Source organism: Vespula vulgaris, chromosome 2, assembly GCF_905475345.1.
Source record: "Vespula vulgaris chromosome 2, iyVesVulg1.1, whole genome shotgun sequence".
Taxonomy (NCBI): Eukaryota; Metazoa; Arthropoda; class Insecta; order Hymenoptera; family Vespidae; genus Vespula; species Vespula vulgaris.
The window spans coordinates 18866759-18887474 of record NC_066587.1 but is presented as its reverse complement, the minus strand read 5'-3'; the positions used below and the strand labels follow the sequence as shown (position 1 = coordinate 18887474).

Below are 20716 nucleotides of genomic sequence, written 5' to 3'. Positions count from 1 at the left end.
GTTTGAAAAAATGCCAACTTTAATAACTCGAAAATGATTTTTGGTTTTTGCCAAAAATCGTTCATACGCGTAAAAAGCGTACGAAAAGCGAGTTTGGTTCTCGATCGATGTCGGGGAATCCGATTAACGGCCCCGATCGAGAGGATGCACTTTGTATTATAAATTGGCGCTGAAAGAGGAACGCCGTACCCGTAAAGACGGGAATCGAACGAATCCGTGATTCTCACGCGATTTCCGTAATTTCAACGTTTGCCGTTCGAGGAACTCAACGACTCGCGGCGCCGCGCCGGAAGCGAAGAGTATTAAAATACCCAATTAAGAGTTTGCTCGCGACCAACGAAGTAGCCAGATACTAGATACCGTAAATACCGTTATTCTCTCGTTTGTTTACGCGTTTTCTGTTTCACAGATATTGTCTTTTTATTTTTTTGCTTTTTTCCCCTCTTTTCCTTTTTTTTCAATATTTCCTGTCGAGTATCCCCTTTCACAAAAAAAAAAAAGATTCAACGGGAATATCCGTTTAATATCTCCGTCCATAAATTTCACCGATGAATCCCTTCATCCGCCATTTATTTTATATACGTCAAGCTTTACGCCGAGAGCGATCGGAAATCATTTCCAGTTTCGAAAATATTTGAGAAACGCCCCAATAGCACGCGCGCCTGCGCCTGCGCCTCCACGATCCCCACTTCGACGATCCTATATATTTTTTTATGTGCGCTTCGAAGAACGATCACGCTGTTCGGAACGGACGATATTGCATTTCTTTTTTTTTTATTTTTTTTTTTTTTTTGTTTATCATAAGAGAACTCAAACGTTAAAAGTACATATATGAACGATTCTTTGAAATCATTTTCCAGGTCTTGATAATTCGAAGAAACGTTAGAACGTTAATTTTATTTTTTAAGCAAGAACACGTGCACTTACTCGAACTTACGAATTGCTAACAAGGATAAAACATTGGTGCCGTAAGCGTCGAAAAAGATTCGGTAGATTCTTTGAAACATCAAAACCGACAAATTTGACGCAAAAGTTAGACTAAAGCACTCGCACGGAGCATACACGTGACATAGAAATTACAACGTAAGACATTTGACTCTTCCTCGCTTTTGGTAGCGTTCCACGCGCACGTAAACTTTCAAGTTATCCGAGCTCTCGCGTCTTCGCGGTCGTAACTTTCACGAATCTACCTGAAACTTCGAAAAGGGTGGTTTACTTTGACTTCGTTTCCGTCATTTACCGTCATCCTCGTCTTCTTCGTCGTCGTCGTCGTCGTCGTCGTCATCGTCGCCATCGTCGTCGTCGTAGTCGTCGACGCCGTCGTTGTCTCCTCCGTAAGGGTAGAAAGAAATTTCTCAAAGATTTTTATATTCAACAGGATGCCAGTAAAAAGTTTTTCAAAGAAAGAAATAGCAATTTGTACAATGTTTGTACGTTAAAATGCAAGTATACCAAAGAGCCTTCGAAATTTATTTTGCAGTAAAATTGGACGCACCGTACGGCACGTAGTTCGTTTGGACACTGTATACATACATTTATGTACCTATGTACCTACCTATGTAACTTTCTACGTATGCACGTAGGTACGTACGTACATACGTACGTAGGTATTCACGTGACCATCTTGATAGCGGCGATTTCCAAACTTGTACAACTTCTAACGCGTTCCGTAGAGACGACTTTTGCAAAGTTGCAATAAAGTTTGAAAGGGTATTACGTGAAAGGGACGAAATCCGACGGACGTTTGACGGTACCACTGCCTCGTAGACGTGCGTTCTGTTTCATCGATTACATATTAGCGTGTTAGCCAAGACATTTCGAGAAAGTTCGTTCCTCGTTGAAACGATTTCGTGATATCTCCGTGAATGGAAGCGATTTAGGAAAGTAGTCGATGTTCGAGTCACGAGAATCAGAGCGACCCCTACTTTTTTCCTATTGTCGTGAGATTCGATCTCGAAATTCGAAATTCGACGAAAATAAAGAAAGTCTCGTCTCCGTCGATCCTTCTTAGACACCTAGAGTGCACGTAATAAGGGATGAAGATTTAAAGTAACGTCGGACGCGTCGAAAGATCGTGTATCGTAGGACCAAAGGGTTAACAGCCGATAATTATTATCGGACGATCGGCTAAACTCGAGCAAAAAGAGGACGTACAAGCTCGCCGTCCCACCTCAGCACCGGACTTATTTCGATAGAATTTTTGGCATAATCGTTGTAAGGTGCTGTCGAGCCTCGAGCCATGCCGCGATATCCATTATAACTTTATAACAATTTAATGTAACAATATAATTTTATTACCGGCCCGGTAAATACCCGTACCGTTTCATCTCCTCCTTCTGTTCTCTTTTTCTTTCTTTCTTTCATCTTCGTCCTCCGTTCCTTATCCTCCTTTTTCCTTTTCTTCGCATTGTTTTCGTTCTCCCAAGTAAATTAGGGCAGCTCACCAATTTTATTTCTTGGCCAAAGCTTCGTCCGATCCTTCTTATCGAAATTACTAATATCCGGCTACGTACAAGATAGGGATTACTCCTCCGTTCGACCAATCAATTTGCCGAGCTCCTTGCTCTTCCTTTTTATTCAGATCGGGAAGCCGGTGAGTCGGTGGAGAGACAGAGAGAGAGAGAGAGAGAGAGAGAGAGAGCGTGTGCACGCGTACAGGTGTTCGTAGAGTAAGTACAACGACGAGAAAATAAAATTGGAATCGGTGGAAAGATTACGATGACAAAAAGAAATACGGTAACGTTATTCGATTATTGAAAGGAAAAAAATCTACTTCGGAGAAAAATTTCTCTCGTTCTTTTTCTTTGCACTTATATGCCATGGCGCCGCGCCTCGCGTTTTCTTTTTCCTCCCTCGATTCCTTCTCTTTTTTCTCTCCTTCTCCTTCTTTTTTCTCCTCGAAGAACAAGCTATCGTGAGTCCTTGCCGGCAACGGAGAGGAGTTTCTTGCCGAGGTGAATTAAGTCGTAATGAAGTAAGGAGTAAGAGCTTCTCCTCCCTTTTTCTTCCTCGTTCTCTCTTTTCAAGTCTCTCAGCAAAAGTGGATGGATAGACGCGTTGCCACGCGAAAGAGGTAAAGGAGAGAGGGGAAGAGTGGGGAGGCGAGGAAGAAACACAGAGAGAAAAAAGAAAAAGCTTTGCTTTGCGACGGGAAATAAAATGGACCAAGAAAGTGGAGCGGAACGAGAAAGGAAAAGAATGCTCTCCTCTTTTCTCTTATTTCTCTCGCGCGATGCTTTACCGTGTCATTAAATCGCGAGTCCGTTTAGGATCCTTTTTTCAAGAAAAATTTGTCTCGATCGATTCTTCGCGATTAATGCCGGATACCGCACCGTCGTGACAACGCGCGATTCCTTTTTTATTCGTCGAATAACAGCAAAGGTAATAGCGCTTCCCAACTAAATCCAATTAACTCGGAAACACGACTCTCTTTCCTTATTTATAATATACTTTTAAGCGGTACAATTGTGGCTCCTGCGTAATATCGTACTGACGAATACTCGTGATGAATAATTATTATCTCCGGCGAGCGTTGCGAAAATTGTTAACCACGCTAGCGGGCACCTCGCAAGGTAACTATATACGAGCGTGTACATGCATATACGTACATGTTTGCTGGGAGAAAATGTGTATACACTTTAATCAGGCCGCGGCGGTGCTACTTCGCCACTACCAACCCTGCTTCGTCTCGTTACGGGCCGGTGTTAAATATGTTTACCGTTATTCGATGCTTTTATCATTGTTATATTTCTTTCTTTTCTCTTTTCTTTTCTCCTTCTTTGTTTCTCTCTTTTTTTTTTTATCTCTCTTTGACACAAATTTACGTCGGCGAGTAAAACGTATGTACACGCATATAATACGAATGAAAATCTTTTTTTTTCTGCGAATGAAAGCGTCGATACGTCTAATAACGCGAGTTCCTATCGTTTCGTTTGTCGGTAGGTGATTTTTTATCAAACGATCGATCATCTTTCGCCGATACAAATCGGTCTCGTCCGGTCCAAGTGCAGCGTGTTCGTCTTGATTAAACCAATAATGGAATTACAACGTTTCCATTCGACGTCTCCTCTCTCCGCTCTCCTCCATCCCCCCCCCCCCCCCCCCTCCTCTTACCCTCTCAGCTTTCGATACAGCACGCCGTGTTACGATCATTGTATCCGTAATTCACTTTGACGTATAGCCCGAACCACGCGTCGACGGCTTTGCCATTATCGAAACTCGTGCCAATCGGTAGAACGATGGTGTCGCGCGTTTTCGAGAGCATAAATTTAGAAACGAGCGAGGCTAGTAAACCTCCACGTCGCGTTCCTTTTGAAGCGGCTTCCTCGTACTCTAATCTACGCTAAACTACACTAAACTCGTTGAAACGACGTTATCGTCGATCCTTGGAAAATACGACTGGTACTTTCTGTCGGCTTAACTTTTATCGCTACATAAGTAATTCTCCTTTCGATTCGCCGAGTGACGGGAACGTAAACGTCGATTTCACGTCGGATAAATTTTATCTAACGTGTGTAAGAGGCTATGAAAGAAGGTTCGATAATTTTACTTGTTCCGAAAATATTCTCCCTCTCCCTTTCTCTCTCTCGTAAATCTACATCTTCCACGTTTGATGTATCCACGCGCAACCATCGCGCAGGATATACGACGAAATGAAATTTTCATCCGTGCGCTCCTTGGTCTCGGACTACGGCCTCTTTCCGCCTCCTTTGTCCATCCTTCGCGTTTATCGGATAACCTCGACCCGTTCGAAATTCTTTCGTTATCGATTCCGAGGCTCGTCCTTCGTGTTCGTCCCGTCGTATCCCAAAGATCTATCCGTCGGTTCGCTCGTTCGCCCGCTTCGTTGGCATTTTGGATAGAACGTCGGGTAATCATAGTAAGACGTCGGACGAGACTTTAATCTTGGTGTATCGTCGTCCATCGAAAAATGACGGTTCTTTGTCGAGACTTTTCCGAGACAAACCTTTTTCAGCGAGCACAATGTTCGGTACGATATCGAAATACCTACTTTGAGTTTCTACTTGATTTAACGCGTCGATGATTCATTAAAGCGAACTTTGGCTCGTTTATTATCGTACCCTTCTTCGTGATTTCTGAAAGAGAAGAGAACGGAACGGTGGGAGAACGGAATTTTTATTTCGCAGCGGTAATCGACCGCAGCTTTATGCCTTCTTTAAGAGATGGCTAAAAATACATATTCGCCCGTTATGCCTTCGACCTTCTTTATTCGATCCATTTTACCCTTCGCCATTCTCTCTCTCTCTCTCTCTCACACACACACACACACACGCCCCGTTCTTTCTATCTCACCAGTCTTTTGTCCAAGTTTGAGCGACTTCACAATACCTCGCCAACTCCCTACCACTTCCTTCCTTTTCTTCGACCTTTCTTCTTCCTTCGCTATCGATCCGGAACTCTCTCTAATTTATACGACTGTCAAAGTACTTAATTAATTGGTACTTCATCGGTAATAAACCTCGATGCAACCGAGGGTCGTATCTTGATTTATTTCATACAAATACCCGTCTACTCGGGATGTCCTATTTTAATTGCTATATGTTATCGGTGCAAACAATAATTAACTTTCTATAGAGGAAGATTGATCTATCCAAGATATGTCTTTTTCCAAACCATTTCACTTCTATATAGAATGTTAATTTCTTGGCATAGCTATTAAATTGTGAAAGATATTTGCATGGATCTATTGAAATTGGATATCGGATACTGTATACGGACTGCAGTTTATCTATATTCAAAATACCATCGTAGCGTACGATGAACGTTCGTCGAATGAGAGTCAATTAATAGCAACGCGATCGATGCGTTCGAAAAAAAAAAAAAAACAGAAGGGGAGGCGTCAAAGCGTTAAACGAAACGAAGGCGATCGTCGAACGAGAAGAATCGATCGATCGTTCGCGTCAACGAAGATCGACGATACTCTCTGCTTCGAAACGTGAAATTTATTCGTTTCGTTGTTTTCCACCTCTATTCCCCTTTCTATACCTCTTTTTCGCTCATGGCCTTTCCGTTTTCAAATTCCCCTTTTAACTCATTCGTCACAATTAGCATGGCCGGTTATCCCAACGTCAAGGCCGTGCGAATATTTATTTGTAACCCTTTGACGTGCATCTCCTCAAGAGCGTACACGGTGTATATATGCATATAATGGACGCACCAATATGTGTGTGGGTGTATATATATATATATATGTATGTATGTATGTATGTACATGTATATAATGGACGCATTAACGATAAGCTCTAATACCAACGTACTCGTACATTCAACGTTATGAGAAACCAGGCATGGTTAAGCTAACGTCGCAAATTAGTTTGCCGAAATGCTTTCAAAGTGGAAACTTGAATAACGCGTCTAATTGCTCTTTCCGGATAAAATGTAGCGCAACTTTTGGAGCTGGCAAAAAATGGTACATAATTTCTTTACATATCGAAGTCCTTCGCTTAAGCAATTCGTAGTTGGCATAGAAAATAAAGCAACGATCAACGGGAGAAACGTTTGTACGAATATTGCAACGTCCGCGTCCGTTCGCTCGTTACCAGAGCCGCCGAGCCAGAGAGTTCTAGCTGATAATAATAAGGCACTTTCATAATTACCGATGTAATTAGAGGGAAAAAAGGAGGTGCAGGAAGAAGAGAAGGCGAAGGAAGAAGAGCGGAGAAGGAAAAAGGATGCAACGCATTTCCTTCGACGATGACTACTATACTTCGTTCCGGCTATGTAACGTTGTTTTCGCAAGCGTCGGCTTTCGTTACATCCTTTCTCTTCTATCGCCTACCTTCACGGTTCGATACTTTTCCACCACGGTATGTCTCCCGTTAACTCGATTTGCACGCATCTACCGCGCTCCTATTTAATTGACAAGTAATATATACGATGTCGAATATTGCGTCGAACCTCACGCGTAAAATTCGCCTCTAAAATCCTCGTACAGTGGCTCTCTCGGAGATAGGCAAAGAACTCGATCGTTTCCTATTTCGTTGGAGCAGAAGTTCGAACGATCGTTCTCTTAATAATTTTATCGTGTCCGCGTGTAAAGCGTTACGAAAACATTGGGAAGGCCAAGAGGATATATCGATCTGGACGTTCTCGAGACGCTCTCGTCTCTATTCGGTGGAACGCGCGATTCCTAAAATATTTACATGTCCGAGAGGAAGACCTAGAACTTACTCGGACGAGGAGTCGGGAAGGGTGGCGTCGATCTCGTTCTCCTCGGGCCGAAGCAACCAGCCGAGAGTCACGAAGCTTCCTGCCGTCGGGCGTACTCCCGAATCCTCGCTCGTGACAAATCCCGATCTCCTTTCTCAACCACCTGTGGAAGAGAAAAGCGTAGATCTTGAAAGTACAGTCGAGAGCGATTCTTTTCGTTACCATAATATCAAATTTTCGAGAATGAAGTTTACGGCGGGTGAAGGAGTCTAATCGATCGAAAGAGTCTCGACTCCCCAGGACTAGCCAGGAAATTTGCTAGATCGTGCACGATCGATATTTGAATCAGTTTCGCAACGACATAATATCCGCTATCGAATCCGGCTTTCAATGTCCCGCAATGCGTCGGTATTCGAGCCGCACGACGGGAACTACTAACTGGATTCTCTATCCAGAGACAAACGTAGAGGGGAGGCAATCGGACAGTTTCTAGCGTCGAAACAGTGTGTGCCAATTAGATGTACTTATCGGAACAAGTAACTAGCTACGTTGCAACTTGACACGCAGCCATGTCAAAGTGCTTTGCACGTTCGTAGCGATGCAGTAGCGCATGCCATAATCCTTACTAACGAGGGATTAGTGTTCTCGCGGAATCCCTGCCGCCGTACGCCCGCATCCTCCTTCTACCTATTTGCTTTTGTTCTCGCTCCTATATCGCTTCTTCTCGGGGTTCCATCTCGACGTACTCTCTGACGTATTCACCGACAATAAGACTCCTCTCTATTCGTTCTTTTCATCGGTTCGTGCGATATGAACGTTCATTAAACGTTTGCGAGAGCTTACACGCGAGCGATCTCAATTTTCGATCGTTCCGTGTATCAGCGATATTACGGAAAATGCCGAATATTACGATCGACGCGTAATAATTCGACGAGAAAGGAATTTTCCTCGTACAAAGGACCGATAACGGGAACGTAGTTGTAACGGGTAATGGATAAGTAGGTATATCCGGACCGACGGATATAACGGGAGGATCTTCCTATTGGCCGGCTAATAAACACGTAGATCGTTCGCGTTCCCGTGCGTCCCACGGCGCTTATAACTTCGGAGCTTATTTTCGCGGCGGTACGTGTTCTTTCCTCGAGCGAGCGAGAGCACGAAACGCCGTCTAACGGTGCCATCTTGACCCCGGTCACGCATCGGGAGGGAGTGGGTGGGTGGGTTCGTCGTTAGGAGATAGAATCTCGAGTTGCTCGCGAGCCGTAAAGGAACCTTTTCTTTCTCGCTTAAAACGCCCTTCCTCCTCGGAAACGGATTAAGACAACGTCCAATTACTTCGCGTTCAGGGAATTAACGAAAGAAAAATGGTCTTCGTTTCGTTCGCGAGCGATTAATGTTTCTTGTTTTCCTTCTTCCTTCCTTTATGTTCCTCTCCTTTCTTCGTTTCCTTTTTCTTCTTCTCTTTTTCTTTTCTCTCCTCCCAAGGTAGGCTCAATCAATGATCCCAGTCCATCTCGCGCAAGGTGACATCCGTTTGGCTCGTGGCAACGGGCGAGCTAGGAGTTTCGATCGTACTCTAGAAAAAAGTGCTGGCGGGGCGGAGGGGAGTAGAGGTAGGGGCGAAGGGATGCAAGGCGACGGCGAGAAATTTACAAGCGAATATGCGGTGAGGCGTCGCGCGGAAAGCGGCTTTTCACGCGCGTAACGCGCTTCGATTTCCATAACGGAGCTTCTCGATGTTTACCGCGCTTTAAAGCGAAGCCCACGGCTCTTACCTTCCGGATCCTCCGCTCGCTCCTGTTCATCGATCCGAACGACTACCCCGTCGAGCTAGATCTCGGAGATTTCATCGAGACACTCGATAATTATGCAGATTGACGTGCAAACAAAACGCCGCTTCTCCGCTCTTGCTATCGCCCCTCTCGTTATTGGAGCGTACATTTATGATATTTTATCGTTGCCAGCTACGACGACGTAGGAGCAACGATGGCTTTACGATCATCGATCGTTTGATAGCTTCCTTAACGTTCGGTAACCGAAAGGGCGCTGCGTTTTCTCGCGAAATTAGAGAGAGAGGGGGGGGGGGAGGATGAATCCAGAGTCGGAGGGCAGCAAATTTGCTCGGACAACAATTTAGCATACCGAATCGTCCGGCCTGACGGCGACTCGTTGGATAACCCTTGCGTTCTCCCGCGCGTCCGTGTAAACGCAACATAATGAAATCCGTGCCATTAGGCCCGGCACGAAGGGTAAACGCGATGCACCCTCCTCTCCCACCGCCCGTACAAACGTCGGTTTCCGACTCGCTCGTCGCTCGACTCGATTCGATCGAAATCGGATGGATTCGCGGTTCCTGATAAAAAATTGGGAAAATTCACGCTCGACGCATCGACGAGGCGAAGCAGCGTCGAGTAAACCCGCGCAAACATACTTAGGAGACGTGGATGGGTAAATATCAAAGCGCTCGTCGCGATAAGCGCCCCACGTAGAGAGATCGATGTTGTCACGAAGGATTCGATTGTCGATCGTTGACGCATTCGTCGTTCGATAAGTAAGTACAACGTTTGAAAATGAATACGTAACTCGCACGAGCGAGATTATCCATCGTAAGGAGCATTAGTCGGGGAAGCGTGCGGATCGTGCAGTTGCCGAGAGAATGGAATAGAAACGGCGAACTCAGGATGCCGGACGATCGAGCAATCCGATGATCGCGCCCTAATCGAATTAAACTCGGCGCGTGTACTCTCCTGTATTTACGACGGGCTGACTCGTCGCTTCGGATTTGCTACGTTCGCGCGATAATGGCCGAGCTTGGTGGCGCGTCGCCGTACGACCACCGAACCGACCTCGATCTCTCCTCCGCCACTCTTCCGAGCCTTCGGCGAGTGCACGTCTCGCGCTGATCTCGAAAGGATTACGTCGGATGTCCGGCTGGTTCGCCGCGAGGATCTCGAAAATCGGCAAAATTCCTTCCAAGTGTGTATCCGCGTCTACGCGCGCGCACCCACCGTCGCGAGGTCGTCCGAGTATCGATTCCTCTCGATCTTTCGCCGATAAAATGCCTCGACGATGTTTTCCAAATCGCTAATCACGATTTTCATCGATTATCGCGCGAGACGAGTATTTCGATGTACGAGCGCAGGTCCATATTTATAGCAGGCATTTACCTAACGAATGCGTCGTACGTATATAACGCGTAAAATGGATATACCGTAGATACATGCATACTAAATGTACCACGTGTAAATACGTATCTCTTGATAATAGTTACATGTACGTGGATAATATAAGCGTAGGTACGTACCTACGTATATATTATACGGGACAAGCCGTATTAACGTATTCAATCGTATTACATCGATGAAACGATCGAGCAAAGAGAAACAAATGTCGGCTCGATTCTCCGCGTTCGACTGACACCGTTCGTTTATCCACGTACGACGCGTACAACCACGAGCGTCTGTCTATCCACGAGTTTTTTCGTCGATGAGAGATGGACGAAAAAAAACAAAGGGAAACAAAAGAAAAAGGAAAAAGCAAAGAATCGTCGAAATTCGAGAAGGCAGTGCTCGTCGAGACGTAAAACTCCTCCTCTGTTCTACGATATTCAAAGCCGAAAGATCGATATAGGCGAGAACTCCCGAAACGAATTTCTTCCGAACGAAATGATCTCGAACGGAGACTCGAAACAGGAAAGCGCGTTCAAAGGAAGAATATTCCCTCTGTTTGCTCGAATATACGCGGTTAAAACGATGCGCTTTGGAATATTCATAGATCGGTGTAGCTACCGATAAACCGAACGCGCGAGCCTTTGCGAGGACGTTCCATTTTGACGCTTAAAAGATGCAACGTTAATTGAATTAATGAATCATTCGTCCTACAGAGGGAAAGAGGAATGAAGCGAACGTAGGCGCGCGCAGTAACAGAATACTTATTTGGATTACGAGATAATGGTACCGTTTGGTATTATGTAACTATCGTTAAACATTTCAACGGGAGTTAGTAAACGGCTGGATAATCTCGTTCGAACGAAGATCGACAAAGTAATGCATGATTAAATAATGGATATTGGATAGCGAAGCAACGCGAAGGAAAAATCGCCTTCCGTATTTGCGTTACTTAATCCGATAAATGATGCATTTTCACGTTTGTGCTAGAGGCTGATTAATTAATTATATAATGATCGCATTACGAGCTGACATTAATTTTTCGAGCTACCGTACTCTTTGCTCCTTTTCGAGGGATGATTTTTTACACCGACGTATCTATTTGTTGCAAAATTCGGAGGGAAATGTGGGCAAGGGCTTCGCGATAGGCAGCGTATTAAAATGCATCAGGTTGCATATAGCTAGCGAGAAGGATCGATCCTCGAGCATCCCTTAGTGACTGTCAAGTTAGTAGAGTGGCACGGTGAGGCAGACTTTTCGTAATCGAAGAGCCTCGAGAAAGTAGACGGAGAGAACGCTCGGTAGATGGAAGGAGGAGCAGGGAGAAACTCAGCTGCAAGGTGGAAGCGCCTAATACCACTATTATAGACAGCCGAGTAATCCCGCAGATGGGTCCTCCTATGACCGTGATTGCTCGTTCGAGACGACCAACCTACATACAAGCTGTACCGACGTTCTACGTGTTTTCGCGGAGACAACTTTCTTCGAAAATCTACCTTCTTCCTTTTCCTTCGGCCGTCGTTGCTGTTTAGCGAGAGAGAGAGAGAGAGAGAGAGAGAGAGAGGTAAGTAGGGAGAATCGTTAAACGTTCTCGAACGAGCAGAAAGAATGAAAAATCGACGAAGCGGAGAGGAAGAAGGCCAAAGTAGCTCTCTCTCTCTCTCCGCCCTGACGAGAGAGGAAGGACGATTTGAAAGCAAATTAAATTTACCTCCTGTCACGAGCTTTCCTCTCCTTCTTCTTCCTCCTCCTCCTCCTCTTCTTTTCTCGGCCTTCTTTTTGGCAATCAAACGTGCAAGCAAGGAGCAAGCGCATGCGCGGTCCTACCGAGCCACCCCCGGCAGGCCCCGTCCTGGCGCATCCCCCTCGTGGTAGCCGCAGCGAGACCGAAACTCGATCCTCGTCCTCCTTCGCCTTCGTCTAGAGCCATAAGGAAGTTCAGTGGCGTCGTAATCAGAGGGATACGAGCGACCCTGCCGAGACGGCGTTTCGAATTATAACGATAATACTCGTAGGTATGTACGAAATAAGAGAGTCTCGCGTTCCCTCGCGTCGAAAGGCGAAACTCCTGGGGGAGAACGCCGGAGGGAATATTCCGTGCTGCGGATAGGACGGCTATTTTGCGAATCGCGCCGGGATCGATCTCCGTTCGTTCGTTCGTTCGTTAGTTCGTTCGTTCGTTCGTCCGTCGAACGTTAGCCGGTCGATTACTTCGGTACGTAATCGAGCCCGGCTCGTTCGTACCGATAATTCGATATCTTAGCGGTAATTTCCAGGACGTTACCGCGAAACGTTCCGATATAAATTTAGGATTCGAGGAGCGAGGCTCCCGGATCAGAACGAATTTCGACAAATTTTCCTTACGCGTTACTCTCCTAGGAGATTCTACGCTACTGGTCCGCGTACTTAGCTTTGTATACACGAACGCAAAGTACCGGTATAAGAGGACGTTCTTGTGTTTGACCAGAGTGCGCGCGCGCGCAATCACCTGCTTGCTCTCGACGTTAAGAGAAGGAATACATACATACGTATGTACTTACTTGCATACATACCTAACCGAGAAGAGCGCACACCTACGTAACTTAACGTCTCGGAGTTTGCTGCGAGCGTTCTTGCTTACATTTGCCTAACAGCGTTAACGGATCCTGATCCAAATATCAGACTTCGTGCTTCGAGGAAGACCGCAAGCGGCCTTACTCAAAATGATCTTGCCAAAGCTCCGGGAAACCGCCTCGTTTAGCAGCCTCTTCGGACTCCCTCGACTCGCGTCTTCTTTGATAGCAGCCGTCGGATCGTTTGATCTAGAGAAATTTTATGCGAGGGCAGCGTGCCAAACTTTTCTTGCCCCCGAGCCTCTCGATTTTCTTTTTTAGAGAACATTCTCGAACGCTGCTTTCATTGTGAGATTCCTCCAAACTCGGACTACATTTTCTTATTCTACACGTTTTTGTTTCTTTTTTGTTTGCTTCCAGATGAGCGGCAAACGGACGAGGAGCTTCAAATGCGCGGTCCACCATCGGGACCGCGAGGTGTGCTCCGAGAACGACTTTCATCTGCTCGTGCGCGAGCCGCCGTTGTTTCGCAGGTAACGTCCGATCCCTGATCGACCTTTTTATCACGAAGCGAATCGGTTACTCCTTTTCTCCGTTCGACTGGAATTAAAAAGGAGAAAGAAAAGAGAAGAAAGAACGCGGCTAAGGGCGCGGTATAAAGGGCCGAGTTTGGATAAATCGATACTATCTCTCTCTCTCTCTCTCGCGCGCGCGACATCGAAACGGTAAAGGAGTTCGCTGGAGGGTAGAAAGGGAGAGAGGGTTCCTCTTTGGGGTGGAAGTGGAAGAAAGATGCGCAAGGTGAACGGATAAAATGAGAAAAGAAGAAGAAAACCTCGAGGTCCTGTGTTTTACTATTCCACTGGAATATCTTACCGTAGGATAGGACTGGAGAACAGAAAAGGGTGGGGGACGACCGTTCTTACTGTGTTTCTGCTCTGCATTTTATACGCCGCATCGTTACCCATGCGAAGGAATCTTGAGCGTGGGAGATGGAGGAGGAGGAGGAGGAGGAGGAGGAAGAGCGGCGACGTAGCTTGTATCTCGTACGACCCGCGAAGCATCAACGTCTTCCTGCTCCTCTTGGCTCAACGACGAGAACGATCTCCCGTTCTTTATTCCTTCTTACCCTCCTCTCCCCTCCTCTCTTCTTTTTTGCTCTTTTAGCTTTTCCTCTCTTTTTCTTTTTTTACCCGTCTTTCTTCGATTCGCGAGCGAATTGGGAGGAACGTCTGGCGCGTTATTTAAAGATTTAACTTCGCTCCGGAAGAATATGACCGGGGACGAACGGATGCCCGTTCGAAGACGACGGGCAGTCGGTCTAGAGAGACGTTAGACGGAACAACCGCGTTAACGCGATATCGTCCCGAATCGCAAGAAAGAGAGTATAATCGATCGGCCGATGAAGCGTTTTGCTCGCACGTTTATTTTCGACATTTATCTTTGGATCTTTTTCCTCTTTTTTCTTTCTTTTTTTTTCTTTTTTTTTTATTTACTTACTCTTCTTTCCACGGGGAAGACCGAATCCTCTTTTAACCTTTAACGAAACTACCCCGAGAAAAGATGCTCCTCTTATCGTTCTTACTCGCTTCGCAAACGATAGCCTGCCGGAGGAAGCTCCTTGGTGTTCTTCTTCATTTTCCAAGACTAATTACGACTTAAGCCAAGGCTAAGAAACTAATTGTATGTAACGTCCGATCCTTAAAGCTCGTTATCTTCGTGATTAATGATGCAGAGCTTCTCTTTTCTCTCTCGAATAGAAGTTGGAAACAACGTGGGTGCCTCTCTCGCGCGTTCGCGCTTCCCTCGAGTTTCGCGACTTTCGAGTGCTCCTCGTACTTTCTCCTACTTTTCCGGAACGAAATGCTTTAGAAAAGAGAGCCGTTTTCTTATAAAATTGCGTTCTCGACAAATGCCGGAATTTACTTCCTTTCGTTAAAAAGGAAACGGACGAGATGGTTGAAGTATAATTAGGAAAAAGAAAGGAAAAGGAGGGGGCTTTCGGCTTTGAATAAGGAAATATTTTTGGCTAGAAATCGAGTTGCTACCGCGATACTCGTATAGTCTTAACCGGAGTCTTTTTCATAAACTCGAAACCATGAAAGGGAAGAGAAAGAAGAAGAAACGGAGGTGGGGTGGCGGTGGTGGTGGTGCGTTAGTGGTTATAGCGGCGGTAGTGGTAGTCGATGGAGAATGGGAGGACGTAAGAGGACGAGGGTGTACGGGCGAGAATAACCGCGCGAGTACGCTAGTGCCGAGACTTAAGGCTTCTACTCACAACGAATTTCAAGCGCACGACTCGGAACCTGCTCGGAATATCCTCTCTTCATATTTCCGTCGAAACTCTTCTCTTTCTCTCTCGCTCGTTCTCGTTCGTTCTTAACGCCGCTACAACGATTTCCTCGGCCCTTCTGCCTCGACACGAGACGATATTTTATTTGCGAGGAACCTGCCTGCAGGTTGCCGTGCTTCTCTCTTATCTTGTGTACACAGGAATTTCATCGCGGCACGGAGATTTCGTGTTGTTAAAGTCGGAGAGATAGACCGTGAGAGAGCGAGCGAGCGAGAGAGAGAGAGAGAGAGAAGGGGGGATACTCTGTCTCTTTCCTCGATCCTTCTCCCCCCACGCTTCTCCTATCTTTCATTAACTCTCTCGTAGGTTTCTTCGACTATCTCGCGCGCGCTCTCTCTCTCTCTCTCCTTTCGCGCAGACGATACGATGAATTATTTATGAATAGCAGCCGGGAACAAGTCGAATCGAGCACGCTCGAGAAACCCTGGCACTGCTCGATGTTTGATACGCATCCACCTTCCACATCGTGGTTGAGTTTTACTCGACGAAGAGACACGAATTTTCTCTCGAATTCTGCCTGGACCCACCACCACCTTGCCACTTTATAAAATTCCAAGAAACGTATCCGAGAATATTTATAATCGATAAGATCGAAAACAAGGAGGTACGTTCGTTAGAAATTCTTTTTCCTGGTCCTTCGAGATACGTCAACAACGTAGGATTTTCTCTCGTTCGAAAGAAAGACGACGACTTTGTAACGAGTTACGTGACTTCTCTTGTATACTCTCTCGATCGTCGAAAGATTTTCCTCCAAAAAAAAAGAAAAAAAAATGAAGAAAGGAGAAGAAAGAGAAAAATGTACCTCGAATAATGCGAAACGCGTATATTTTCAGATCTCGAAGAAAATCCTAGCGATAAAAGCAGATATTCCTTGAAAAATAGCGTGAAAAGGCGACGCGATAGCTCGTTTCCTCGTTCGTCGCATTTCGTTCTCCGTTTCTTTCGCCGAATGGATAGGAAATTTTCTTTGACAAATATAACCAAACGCCTTTACGTAGTCCATCGCCAAGGACAAAGAAGCGATTTCGCACCCTATAAAATATTACAAACAGCGGCTATTATATCGCTGGAGAGCGTTTGCGAGAATTTCGTGCGTTTTCTTTTTTTTCTCTCTTGCTCACTTTTTCTCGCGTAAAGCATAAAAGGAAGATCGCTCAAATAGTTGTTGCTCCTTCAAGAAGATTTCGTCGGCGACGAAGCAAAATCGCTGCGAAGGGATTTGAAGGAAAGGAGGAGAAGTTTCAAAGGGGTACGCAGAATGACGATGATCGAGTAATATATTGCAAATGTATTTATTGAGTTTTTCAAACAAAAAAAAAACAAAACAAAACGTTTCGTACAAAGCAAAACGAAAAACCTTTTACAAAAAAAAAAAAAACTGTCACAAACAGAAAGAAAAAGAAAAGAACGATCGGTCTTTTACGTCGATCTCCGATCGTTGATAAAATCCTTAAAGGGCACGTTTTCGGAGGGTAGATTATCCGTGGCAGGTCCGAGTGGTCACGCAACGAACGTGTCTCGAGTTAATAGAGGGATAACGTGAAAGGTGGCGTGGCCAAGTGGCCCACTGGTTCGTGAAAAATACGCGAGAGACTCGTCGAGGGTGGCGAAAACATCTTGCACCTGGTTTTCGTTGCCACCGTCGTCGCGTCGGTCTCGCGCTCGAAAAACATCTTGCGTTCGGGACACGAAATATTTTATCGAGCTCGTCGCCCCTCCGAGATGACCGAGGAACAACGAGGAAACTCGCGTATATCTTTTTCCACCCATGCGTTACTTCACCCACGTGTTCGACGGTTCGGTTTACATCGAAACGAGACGACACTTTGTAGTTTTCGACACGGAATTTCTACCGATCGAATTCGAACGCGCACTGGCTCGACGACGAAACGACGACTCGCGAAACACTTGCGCGACGCAAATAAATATTCTCTCTTCCTCTCTCTTCCTCTCCCTCCCCCCCTCCCATCCTCTCTCCCTCCCCGTCCCCCTCTCCCTTCGGTCGTTTGGTTCTGACAGGAATATAGAGAGGGCGAGGGAACGGGGAAAAAAAGTCGAAGAAAATAACGTCGGTGAAAAGTCGACGACGTGCACCGCGCGAGGTGCGCCGAGCGAATGCCGTCCGTGCTCGGAGTCGCGGGGGTCGAGCGGCGGCGCGTACGAGCGGCGTGGCTCGCGATTGGCGCGTCGAGGTCCCCACCAAGGTGAGAGACCGGCGGGGGCCTATCGGCTGCGCGGTCTCCCCACCCAGCGCGTAGGACCGCGTGTGCACCCACGCAGGGCGGCTCGTGGCCGCTCGTCGCTCGAGGCTCCAAGCAGTCAGTCAGTCAGTCAGTCACTCAGTAGGCCCGCGGCGCGCCACGAGGTGGGACCTGCGAACGTACGGCATCGTACGCGCGACGACACGTTTCTTGCCCGCGACATATATCGCGCGCGCGCGCGAGAGAAAGAGAGAGAGAGAGAGAGCGCGCGCTCCTACACCTGTCACCGAAGCTTCCTTCCGTCTTCGTCCATCGGCCGAACGATCGAATTCTACGAATCGTTCTCTTTCTCTCGTTCGACGATAAAGAGAAAAGTCGTGCACGTCGAGTAGTTAACGAGGAACGGGCCGGAATAGGCGCGTAATCGAATTCCTCGTTTCGTCGAAGAAGAACGTACGAGAGAGCTCGCGCGCCCGATCCCGAAAGGACGTTTTTGACGAGGATCGGCAGAAGCGGCCTCAGAAAATTACGTTACGATCCGCCGAAGGCGTCGTTACTCTTTCGTCTGCCACGAGAGGTGGCTCGACGAGTCTTCGTCGCGTCGTAGCACCGTATCGCTCGAGAGGAGCGCGTGACCTTCGCGCTATCGGAAAGTGTCGCCGACTCCTCGCGCCGGTGGTACTCTTTCGAGAGGTGCCGCCGGAGGTGCAGCCGCTCCTCGAGAATTCCTTGGTGACTTCTAACGATCGCGGTGGTGTGCTCGTCCGCGATCGTACCTCCTCGCCGGCAACGTGGAAACAAGACGTCGGTGGGACAATGTGCTTGACCGCTACGCCACTGAGCGCGACCAAAATTGTGAAGAACGATGCTAGAGAGGCAGCCGCTACCAACGCTACCAACGCTACTGCTATCACCATTCCCGTCGCCCCCGCCAACGGGCAGGTGCAAGGATCTCACGACACCTCCAACCATGTCGTTGCCGAAGCGGGCAAGCCGCAAAACAAGACGACCACGTAAATAACTCACGTCTTCTTTAAACTTTGTCGAGTGACGATAACTACGCGATATTCGATAGACGACGATACCTTCCCCATTCTCCTTCGCGGGCTAACGTCGAGACATTTTTACGTCGGCCGTCGTCCACTGCTCTCGTTTCCGCGACGTTCGTTTCTTCTTGCGAAACCAGGATGTTGGAGTTTCGAAACGAGAAGCTAAAGACTCCCGAAATATAGGAATCGAAAATAGAAACGTCTCCGAGAAACCTTCTCCGAACGAGTCGCCTGATAACAATGATAACGATAATAATAATAATAATTTGATCAATCGGATATGTTTACGAGTCCGTAACCGTCGCAAACTATTCGATATTCGTTAACCGTTCTCGTCGTTCTCTTCGAGAGCTTCGTCTCGAAGAAAAATGCAGGATCGCCCGACTATCGCGACGCCGCGACGTCTGCTTACTCCGTTAACGTTCCAACGCGTTACCGAACGATCTATCAAATAAATCCCTCTTCGTTTGGAAACCCGGTTAGGAAAGACGACTCGTTGACTCGGTATTTACGTTTAATTCCATCGGTATAATTTATTTGTATTGCGAGACCGAGGAGAAGCATTGTTTTCGTAGAAGAGCCCATAGAAATCGAACGACGTAAGACGAAATAAAGGAGACGGCAACGTGGATAAACAACGTACGATCTTTTCAAAGTCGTTCGTTCTTTGTCGGTCTTCTCGTTCGGCCGCTACGGTTACGTCGATCGCGCGCTTTGTCTCACTTTTTCAACGGCGACCCAAAGTGTAAATCTTACTTTCTTCTTTTTGTCCTTCCGTCTAAACGGAAGAAGGCGCTATCTTATCGTTCGGCGGTATAGCGTCTTTTTTTTCCCTTTTTTCTTTCTTTCTTTTTTTTTTCTTTTCTTTTCTTTTCTTTTCTTTTCTTCTTTCGCCGAATCTTCCGTCGCAGACGGAAAATATGAACGATAGAGGAACGAAATATTGACGGGGCATATGTAGAAATAATTTAATGTCTCTCTCTCTCTCTCTCTCTCTCTCTCGTGTAACGCGCAGAATGTATCGCTCTTTAATCGATTCGGAATGAACACTTTCTGTTGGTGTAATCACGTTTTAACATTTATTCGATAACTCGAACGTTATTTATTCGAATCGATAAAGGTATTATATGTACACATAGGGTAGTACGCTACTGTGTACACTCGCGTATATCCAAACTAATTGTTTGCGAAGCATTTGTCAGGCAACAAACATCTTTCTCCTCTCCATCCATCTCGATGGAATGTTAACGCGAACGCGTTCGGGAGGCGTCGAAGAAAGATAGTCGCGGAAAAATGGCGCGGAATCGCTTCTAGATGGGTTTAGGGTAGGTAGATTCGTGAAAAAAAACGCGGAGTTTTCCTCGAGTCGATGCGTCTCAACGGACTTCATCGTCCGTCGGCACCATCTGTCGAACGAGATCTCTCTTCCTCTTTTTTCTCCGTGACATGGAAAAGCGAGACGCACGAAAGAGGCCTGCCGACTCTCTTTTCTTTTTTTTTTTATTTCGCTCTTTTCTCTCCTCTCCCGCGCACACTCGTTCGCTTTTCACGTCGCGCTTTCTCTCTCTCTCGTCCATCCGATCGAACCATTAGTTCCGCGTTATAAAATAGTATCGTGCTATAAATTGGAATCGCTCGGCGAAACTTTTCGGCCGATAAAAATCCTTTTCCGTTTGTTGTTGCGTCCGTTCATTCGTCGTCGCCGAGAAACGTTTTCGAGAACGATGGAGCGAGAGCACGTTCTCTCTTCTTCCGAACTTATTTTGTTTTCTCTTTGTAAAGCTTCGAGATACGAAATGTCTTCGAATTATAACGCGCGCGCTCGCTCGCTCGCTCGCTCGTGTTACGTCAGAAAATAATGTCTCCCGACGACGATTCATGCCGGGTAGAAAATTGCAGAAAATGCGCGAAGGAATTTAAAACCGACGAAACGTCGGGTTGCTCCTTTTTTCTTTCATTTTCTTTTTTATTTTTTTAAAAAATTTTTTTCTCTTTTCTTTTTTTTATTCTTATGACGTGTCCGCGTACCAACGGGTTTGAATTTCCTTTCAAAATCCATTCTTTGTTATCGCAAAAAAATATGGAATTTAACAATTCATTTTTCCGCGTTGCAACGTTCGTCTTTCCGAGAAAAGCGTATCTCTCGTAGAGATTTTTTCCTATCGGTAAAAACGATGGAAACGTAAAGATTTGTATTAAAAGGTTCAAAATGGTTATCGAAAAT

The 20716-nt window shown here is 46.3% G+C and overlaps 1 protein-coding gene and 1 long non-coding RNA gene across 2 annotated transcripts in view; one reads left to right on the top strand and one right to left on the bottom strand.

Moving 5' to 3' along the window:
• LOC127061568 (uncharacterized) overlaps nt 1–15300 on the bottom strand; it is a 43195-nt gene extending 27895 nt beyond the window's left edge. Inside the window, exons 1-5 of the long non-coding RNA XR_007780895.1 lie at nt 15168–15300; nt 14390–14755; nt 12890–13445; nt 12049–12257; nt 7192–7333 (exon numbers count right to left, since the gene is read on the bottom strand). This is a non-coding gene — a long non-coding RNA (uncharacterized LOC127061568). The remainder of the gene's footprint in view (nt 1–7191; nt 7334–12048; nt 12258–12889; nt 13446–14389; nt 14756–15167) is intronic.
• Nucleotides 1–20716, top strand: part of LOC127061541 (protein rhomboid) — a 232769-nt gene that overhangs the window by 128922 nt on the left and 83131 nt on the right. The window contains exon 5 of the mRNA XM_050988563.1: nt 13310–13422. Coding sequence (XP_050844520.1) covers nt 13310–13422 — 113 coding nt within the window. The remainder of the gene's footprint in view (nt 1–13309; nt 13423–20716) is intronic.